Source organism: Glycine soja, chromosome 12 (assembly GCF_004193775.1).
Source record: "Glycine soja cultivar W05 chromosome 12, ASM419377v2, whole genome shotgun sequence".
NCBI lineage: Eukaryota > Viridiplantae > Streptophyta > Magnoliopsida > Fabales > Fabaceae > Glycine > Glycine soja.
In genome coordinates, this window is record NC_041013.1 from 43,976,319 (window position 1) to 43,985,969 (window position 9,651).

General features: G+C 32.9%; 1 protein-coding gene across 1 annotated transcript; it reads right to left on the minus strand.

Annotated features, from left to right (window-relative positions):
- Nucleotides 1-2,189: 2,189 nt before the first annotated feature.
- On the minus strand, nt 2,190-9,198 carry LOC114380539 (WD repeat-containing protein 13-like). The gene is made up of 12 exons (XM_028339646.1): nt 8,825-9,198; nt 8,014-8,129; nt 7,152-7,224; nt 6,288-6,435; nt 6,050-6,187; nt 5,605-5,744; nt 4,621-4,668; nt 3,658-3,768; nt 3,387-3,568; nt 3,175-3,296; nt 2,754-2,830; nt 2,190-2,681 (listed from the first exon to the last, which is right to left on the minus strand). Exons 1-12 carry the CDS (start codon nt 9,062-9,064, stop codon nt 2,556-2,558), a joined length of 1,521 nt encoding a protein of 506 aa, XP_028195447.1. The 5' UTR covers nt 9,065-9,198; the 3' UTR covers nt 2,190-2,555.
- Nucleotides 9,199-9,651: the final 453 nt, after the last annotated feature.

The window sequence follows — 9,651 nt, forward strand, 5'->3', positions numbered from 1 at the left end:
ATTAATCAACTAGAACATTATGACTACATTTATTTCATTTGTCTCTTGTACACCATTAATCAACTAGAAATTATCATTAGAATGACTTTCAAAGTATTATAGAAGTCAATAAAGTTATAATACATAATTTGTGATTAGAAAATTATGTAAAACTATTTTATAATAGTATTTATGTTATTTGCTCTTTTTGTAGTCAAATAAAAAAGTAAATAATCAAAATCAATCGAAAGAAATATTTTGAATCTAATATCTTCATTAAATTCAATACTAATAAGTGTTTAACAACTTATTAGTTATTATTTCTAACGTGTAGTAATTTATATGTATTATGAAACATTATAATGTATTAGTTTCTATTTTTAATGTGCTAATGTTTAGGTATTAGGAAGCATTGTATTAGTTAATATTTTTAATGTGCTAATTTTTATATATTAGAAAAAATTCACTAAAGTTGGCCTAGGTTTGTGTAATATGCATAAGATTAAAGGTTTTACTTTTGAATTTTTCTTTTTAAATAAAATATTGATTAAATAAATTTCTATTTTTTTTAATTACAAACTACTCATTGAAAGGATGTTATAATTTTTATGTTTCATATTTTCTTTTTTTACATGTATTTTTATATTTTCGGGTAAAAAATAAAGTTTCAAAAAAGAATATAGAAGAATGAATAAAATAATTTTATTTATTCAAAGTTGTTTAAAAATAAAAATTGAATCATTTAATCTAATTTAACCCATTTTTAATCAGATTAAATTGAACTTAATACTATATTCAAATAAATCTAAATCAAAGTTGACTTCTACAAGCTTGGAATCCTCTCCTTTATCTCCATGTCTTATACCTAAATTCCATATATACCAGCTTTAGTGCTATACTTCATGGGCATTATTTTTGCAGTTACACTATATACTGTACTGCTCTTACATATGAAAGTTCCCCTTCAGATACTTCTGCTTTACTAAGTCTATGAATTAGCACAATGAACTGTGTACGTATATATATATATATATATATATGGCAAAAGACATGTTATGTTATTGGTGCTGATTGGTTCGAGTGGTTCATTGGAATATCACACATGCTCCACAATTTGAACTGTGCAGATACGGAAATTGAAGTGTATATTTTGTCATAGGTTGAATGGTTTTTTAATTTTCTTAATCTAATTTTAGTGTACTTCTGATTTGTAAGACTTGTGTTATCCCATTCCTTTGTCTTCCTTGAGGCTTTTTGAAATTACTGTCGAAAGAAAAAACTGCACACGCAGACAGAAACAAATGGGTATATTGAATTTTCTGAACTTGTTAGTATTTCAGTAATCCTGTTAGTCATGTTTTTCCATTGTATAAGCAAAGCAAGAAAGTAAACAAATGACAGAGTTACCAGTTTATATTGTTGGAGGTGGATACAATGACGTCAAAGGTGATGTTTTTTGTAGTTAGGAAACAACAACTTAGGAAATATTTGTGCAGTTAATTTGAACATTTATCCTGGTTTCTTTAAAACTGGACATACTATTTGGATATGGGATGGTGAATAAAAAGAAATGGAGTAAAGTTATTGTCTTATTGTTTAAGTACTCTTTTGATGGAAGAAGAAAAGATTAGTATGTTGTTTGAGTACCATGTCCTCCAAATTAGAAGGAAAAGGTAAAAGAGAGATGTTCGATGGAATGGAATACCGTTTCAATCAAGTTCAATTCCATTCCATTTCTTTCTTATCAAAAATAAAAATAACCTGATACTATAGGTTCTCCAATACTTTCCTTTTGGATTTGTGCCCTTGGTAGAATTTCGAGAAGTGTCTTGACTTGTTTATGAACCTAGTAAATTCTTTCTTTGTTGACCGAGAAATCCATTATAATCAAACTTTTTCTTTACTGATGTTGAAATATCTTTTCTAATTTTATAGATGGGTAACATTAATTGGGGATCCCTGTAGAACCATGCAAGTTTACGTGGACTCACATTGATCGAACCATTACTTCGTGTGCTACTTCTAAGAAACAAATTGGAAATTCCGTTGCTAGATGGGAGCCTAGTTCATGACAATTAGCATTATTACTTCGAAAATTCAACTGATAAATGCTAATTCAGAAGAAGAAAAAAAGCCGTATTGTATGTGGACAATGTTAAAACAAAATAGTTCGTGAACAATTAGCACGATTACTTCGTAAATTCAACCAATAAATGCTAATTCAGACAAAAATTCCTTATTCTTTGATTGTACAAAATTACATAGAGGACAATGTCAAACCAAAATATATTCCTCATAATTCGTATACAAAATCCCTATCACGTCTGAGAATACATTTTCTTCCTCGCAAAACAGAACACTTTTTGAATATAATTTCCTCCGTTTACTGTGAGGCTGTGGGTGATTAATTGATTCTCACTTCATGGGTACAAAGTACATTGCAGCAAAAATAAATAAAAAATAATAGCACAAAAAAAATACAAAAGGAGAATGGTAAAAGTGAAAGAAAAAGGAAAACAAAGCAAAGAAAGCTATCTTCACTAGTCCTCAACTATAAACGCTTTAAACCTCTGTTGTTACGTATTTCGCTTTTGATGTGATCTTTCTCTCTTCCACACAATTACTATGCCATAAAAATCAGATGAAGCCAACAAGTTTTCTCCATGGTTCCAGGCAATACCCATTACAGGAAACCGATGACCCTGCATTAGAAAAAATTCATTCATTTAGAGCTTCATCATAACATTAATACCTTCGATGGAAGTAAGACTAACCTGTAGCTTGTTCACACATGTATTCTTTGGCTTCGTTAAATCATAGAAATAGACATTTGAGTCCTCACTTCCAGCAACTTCACATGATAAAAGATGATAGAGTTAGAGAGACAGCAACTGTAATGTTGCTTCAGTCATACATATTTCAGAAAACTTGGTTTGCACTTTGAAGCATGTCAGTGCCTTCATGGGCTTTCAAGTTTTAGCATAAGCATTATTTAGTGATAAATACATTTCATTGACAAATACAGGGAGTACATAATCTTTGAGTTATGACTGCATGTGAATTATTTTCCAGTTTGACACAGTTGGAGTTTGGGTTTGATTTGATTTAATAAAAGAAGCATTATTCTTTAATAAAAGTCCTTTAAGAGATGGAAGAGAGAGGGAAAAAAAGAATGCAAGAACGATGCCAACATACCTATGAATTCTCCTTTTTCAAGGGAAAGAAGAGGACAGAAAGAAGCTTGAATTTTGTGTATACGTGGAGCTAATTTGAGCGAGCATCTAAGAGTTAAATAACCTTTTATCTCCAAAGCCACACTATAATAACCAACATTAGTTCTCAAAAGAAAAATGAGTTAAAAAAGACAACTGAATGCACTTGGGATTAATGGCAAATTATTTTTGAACCTGAAGAAAGACAGGTTTCCATCCTGGGTACAAGTCAACAACACAGGTCCCCGAGCCAGTAGAGAGAAACTCCGATATTGCACTGTTGTGACAGCAGATTTGTGTCTGCTGCTACTTCGGTAACGATGAGAGCGAGATAGTACACCTGTGTGGGAGTTCATATTTACTGAGTATATACATCCCTGCACATACAATCCAGTACCTAAAGAAAATGAGATAAACCTAACAAATAACAATTAGGATATACAAGTGCATACATAGAGCAGCTCACCTGTGCATCTCCACAAAATAAAAGATGTCCTGTATGATCATGGTCCATAGAGGTAACTTCACTGTCAAATATTGATCTATTAATTACCCTTCCAGTGCTAAAATTGAACACCTGGAAACATCAAATAATTTTTGAGAAAAATAATAAATTACCATAACAGGTAATGTAAGTAAAAAATGGCAAAACATAATAGCATAGGATTTTATAGGGAAAAGGAGTAGAGATAGTAAATAAGCTACAAATAGTTAATAGTGGGAATATTTATCAAATCATTAATTGAAATACATGTTTCAGTGTCTGAACAAAGAAACATTCTTCCTATCAATTGGCCCAATCATATGATCCATGAGTCTGTTTGATTATGGGGAGTGGAAAGGAAATTATGGGAAGGGAATAATTATCCTTATTTAGGAGTTTGAAATTTTATGGAAGGGAATGTGTGTAGAGCCATTCCCCCCATTCCCATCCAAACAATCTTACTTATTCCCTCCTAACTGAGGGATAATGAGGGATTACTCTTATTTTAAAAACTTTCCATTTACTACTTTATCTTCATAAATAGAGTAACTTAAAATAAAATGTTAAACTTAAATTTTAAAGTGCACCACTTATAGCCCAGAAAATCTTCCCATTTCTTCCCTCATTAAAATTCAAACACAGGAAGGTAAGTCTCTTCCATTCCCTATTCATTTTACTCCATTCTCTCTGAAACTTCTGAGCATAACCATAGGCACCAAACTACACAAAAAATAAACTGTTCTCAATACTTTACAAACTGAACACAATGCTGCTTTAGTAACATTTAAGGTCTGAGTGATGCCACATTAAAGACATTTCAGGTTTACCAAGCAAAAATGGAAATGACTAAGATCAACACATTCTAATAGAGAGGCTTCAGCTAAGCTGTCAAACATGTTACTTCCTTCTTTATAAAAAATAAATGAAAAAAATTAACATATTTACATTGATTTCTTTGTTTGCATTGCCTACTGAAAGGAAGTTGTTATTTACCTGCACCAAATATAGAAAAAATAGTCTTCAGTAACAACGAAGGATGCAAGCAAAAGAATAAATTTATTTACCCAAATAAAATATTGAAATCCACACGCATAATGATATAGGAAACCATACCTTTGGAAAAATCAAACAAATTGCAAAAGAATATTTAAGTTTCACTGAATGAGATGAGATGAAGAAAGATATATGATGCAAATTGTTGTCATTTTCCTCAATCTTTCCTAACAGACAAACTCCCCTCCACTCATGCTCATCCTATCTCTTAGAGAAGAATATTTCACTTTCACTAGATGTGGCAAATACAAAAAAATTCTACATACTAAATTCGCAGCCCCCTTCTCCCCTCATTATCTTATGTTTGACTCAAGCATATTAGTATTTGTTGCAGCGTCAAAACCAAGCAACCAAAAATAAACCCAATGCATGTAGAGTAAAAAAAAAAAGACAAGAGAGAGAGAGGTAATAAAAAAATTACAAGTAAATCCAAGTTCAAGACCACAATGAATGTCTCTGTCCTTCTGCAAACTATGAGAGAGATTCGATTCTACCCTTAAAAAATCTAGCTATCTTCAATCTAGGAAAGTCAATTTTATCACTTCTCTTAGTATAAAGAATGACTATTAGATAATTAGAACTTTCGGAAAAAGATATACAGAAGAGAGAGAATCTAGTAAATTGAAATGCACACAAAGCAAGAGATAAAGGGCAGAGAATGTCAGTTTTCATTCTAATTAAAAATTATAAGACGAAATTATCAAAAACATTACCAGAATATCTTAAGTTTGCAAATCTAAGACAAGGGTATCTTGTCCAACTATGAAAGCAAGCAATGCTATCCTCTGAAGAGGTGGGAAGGCTAGCATACTTTATACATAAAACACAAACCCTTATACATTAACACACACACACACACACCCCATTTATACTTACAGGGTGAAAACGGATACACAATTGTGAAGAGACTCCATATATCACCCGTATGCAAATACCTTTTGCTATCTCCCATACTCTCACGGTTTTATCCAATGAAGACGATGCAATGTATTGATTGTTTGATGTAAAATCAAAATCTGAAAATAAACCAGCATACGAAGTCATTTAATAAATTAGGGAGCATTAGAATTTAGGAAATCTTGATAAACATGAATAAGTAACAAATTCAGAAAGAATATTTGGTCAATGACCGACCATTTTTTTTTATATCTGGCTAATTTGATTTCCAATTGGAAATATGAAGAGCAAGATTTATTGATCCATAATCTCCCGTTAAAAAAATAATACATTAGATGATATTGCCTTAGTGCACTTAACCAATGACCATACATGTCATACAGGATTAAATATAGAACAAAGAAACAAAGACAATCTATCCAACCTGTTACATCTTTGGAATGCCCGTTTAATTGTTTGATGACTGAAGGATTCTCAGATACACTGCACACAGTCAAGGTTCCATCTGATGCCCCATAAGCAAGTAGATCAGAACTCATGTGCCCAAACTTCAACACCGTAACTACACATAAAAATTTTCAGGTTTATTCCACCACGAAAACCAAGTAAAAACAGAGACTAGTACTAGGGTAATGGAAAGAAAAATCTGGATTGGACTCTACCAGAGGCTTTGCACTGATCAAAGATGCAATGCATTCCAACAAAAGAATAGGCAGCCTCAACCCCACAATGTCTAGGACGATCAGAATCACTTACACTTGAGCCAAAACTTGTTCTATGATTATATACTGGATTTGCATTTTGCAGATCCTACAATGTAAATGAACACACAATTTCGACAAATGACACAAAAAAAGAAAAGAAGATAAATGATCCAAAGCATCTAAATTGTACAAACCTCCTCCAATTTCAAAACAATTAAGTATAGCTCCAAACTATCATGGCATAACCCACATCCCTTCACTGTATAAACATGCTAAGTATACTTGTCACTATCTTGTTAAAGATATGGTCATTCTATTTCATCAGTGTAGTCTTATGCAACATCTAATCAAATAAGGGAGTTACATGTAAATTTCCCCCTATCCAGGAAAGTTAGGTATATTTATTCTGACTGACAGCAACTTGTACAATTATACAATAGCAAAATAAGCATTGAGCAAAACTTACTAATATCAAGAAAGTGACAGCCAAATCTACCCAGCAAATATAGGGTTAGTTCAGAGCCAATTATTAGTGAAGAATATATTGTATCACTTATGGGCAATTCTAACAGCTTTAAGTTTAACCCAAAATTATCTAGCATTTTTTCCAATGTGTCTAATTTAGTTTCTGAATGCTTTGTTTAGCTCTTCTACATTTTTCCCTTAGATTAAAAAGTATAAATCGCATTAACAGAATATGTCTATCTGTTAATAATTTTAATTGATATGGCATTTCTCTATCCCAATTGTTTCGAGTCAAATACTGCAAGAGGTATGTGTAAAACAAGTATATTACAACAAAACCTACAATGCACAACTTACCCGCCCAGAACTCAAGCTGTCCACCTCAGACCAACGGGTCCCGTGTGGAGTTGGAGATGGAAACCATCGGCCACTGATGCATCAACCAGTAAATTATCCTGATGTCAGAATTGTATGGAAACATAAATTTAAACTAGTACCATAAAAGAGAAAGCTGCATTGACATAAATGTGGTTATAATTTCAAACAGAAACTGAAATTGAAGAATTACATACAAAGAAGTACATGAAATTCACATTAAAATAAGAAATGAAGGCAATTGATAGGGAAAAAATGTATAGAAATTAAGATCATTTTGTTGCAAATGTTGGAAAATACGATATCTTCCTAAATTAACCTAAAACATAACAGAAAAAAGAATAGTGAAAAAAAATTACACAAGCTAGTGATAAATCATAATCATGTAAATATGTTTAAGACAGATGGTCATGACTTTCCTACATATGTGAAGAAAAATAGTGCAATTTGAATGAATATCAACATCTGTCCTTCAGTGTTGTTAAATGGCAGCGCCATGTCCGCTATGGCGGAATGGTGTGGCAGATTTTTTGCCAACCACCATAGGCAATTTGTGAAGGGAGGCCCGCTATGGCAGCGCCATAGGCCACAATGGCATGTCTATATGGCAGAATTTTGGCCTTCCGCCATTGATAGCATTGGTCGTTCAAAATTTTCCAACTTTCCTACAGATCAAAGTTTAATTTATTGTCCAACTACGCCTCCAGATCACTTTGAAGCCCCATATCCAATCATGGGCATCTTTGATTCTTTGTTTTATCCTGTTTGGTGGACCTTTAAGAAATCATGTGATGCAAATTTAAGCATATTTGGGCTCATCACTTCAATTAAAAAATTCAGCAACCTGTTTCCTGGAGTACTCTGGAGACTTGGGGTGCGTAAACTATCCCTTTCCCAGTTCCTAGGCCTACTTATGTAATTCCGGTACGCCACGTAAGTTTTGCCATTGCATCTCCAGTCCTTCAACACAATCACAGGTCCATAAGTCAAAAAGTATCAACAACACAGCCAAAGGAGACAGCACTATCACAAATCACAAATAATAGTAATAACAAGGACAAAACTTAGATACAATTCCTTATGTGCTTGGTACTGTTCTCCAATCAGAATTGAAGTTTCACCTTGATAATCCATGTATCAAATGTGGTTGGCATTAAAGGTCAACATAGACTACCCAAGTAAAACTCGAATTCTGATTAACAACACTATGGACTGTATCTGAACACTGTTCAAATAATAATAATAATAAATCCAGCACTCAACATAATTAAATAATTTTGTAACGATTGATGAAAAAGAGCTAAATAATCAAAACTATGAGCACAGTTAAGAACGGTATTTAGCTATGAGCATTGTAAGAACTAAGAACGCGAGAGTCAACAAGCCTATATTCCAAAAGTCAAAATGTAACAATACACTGCCAAAGGTCATAACATTGGAAGAAAAATTGAAAATAAAAAAGACTTTTATCACCGGGAACAATGCAAATCTATCACGATTGATCTGGAAAAGAAACGAAACTAAGAGGACAAAAATGCACGAAAAAGTAACGAGATCGACACGATAATTAGAAAGAGAACTAAGCTAGAAGCACTTATAACAATCTCAAATTTCAGATTCTGATGATTAAATTAGAAATTCTACACGGAGCGTACTCTGCGGCGGAGAACGCCGGCCTCGGCCTTCCGAGAAAGGAGGAGGCGGCGAATGCCGATGTACTCGGGATCGCCCTCGGCGGTGGCTGGCTGAAGCAAACAGCAGAATAGTTCTGGATCTGATGTACTCCTCTCGTTGTCGGTGTCGTTGCTCTTGTTGTTGTTGTGGTTTTGGTGGTGTTCGTTTTGTCGCGGTTCTGGTTCGCCGTCGTTGACGGCGGCGCTGGTTTGCTCCGCCATGGTGTCCTATGAAGTGTTCATCGTAGAGCGGTGGCCATACCCGATTCTCCGGCGAACTTCGCAACGGTTAATGCGTGAAGGTTCGATTCGAATGAAACAAATACAGAGAGAGAAATTAAAATTAAATGGAAAAATCGGGAAAAATAAACATAAACAATAATTAAATATTTGGGGGGAAAAAATACTGGAAATGCCACCTATCTTTCTATACTAGTAAAAATAAACAGTAATAATAGGAAGAAAAAAATAAGGTACTGTGCGTATTTTATTTTTTAAAATGATATATTTTTTTATGTGAGTAAAGACATAAAATAGAATCACTAAATATGTGTGAAACTTAACATAATATTTCATATTTAAGTTTAAAATACACTCAGCTTAAATAATTATCTTCATTTTGGTGATCATACTTATCATTTAATAATTCTCTCTTGGTTAGATATTAGATCCATCAAAATGAGTAATTTTAAGAAATTTTAGTCGATCACGAAGAAAGTAAATTAAATGAATTCATAATCTAGTTTTATTTATTTATTATTTAATAAAATAGGAGAAAGAAAGATTTTGTCCGTATAAATTTGTGAAGT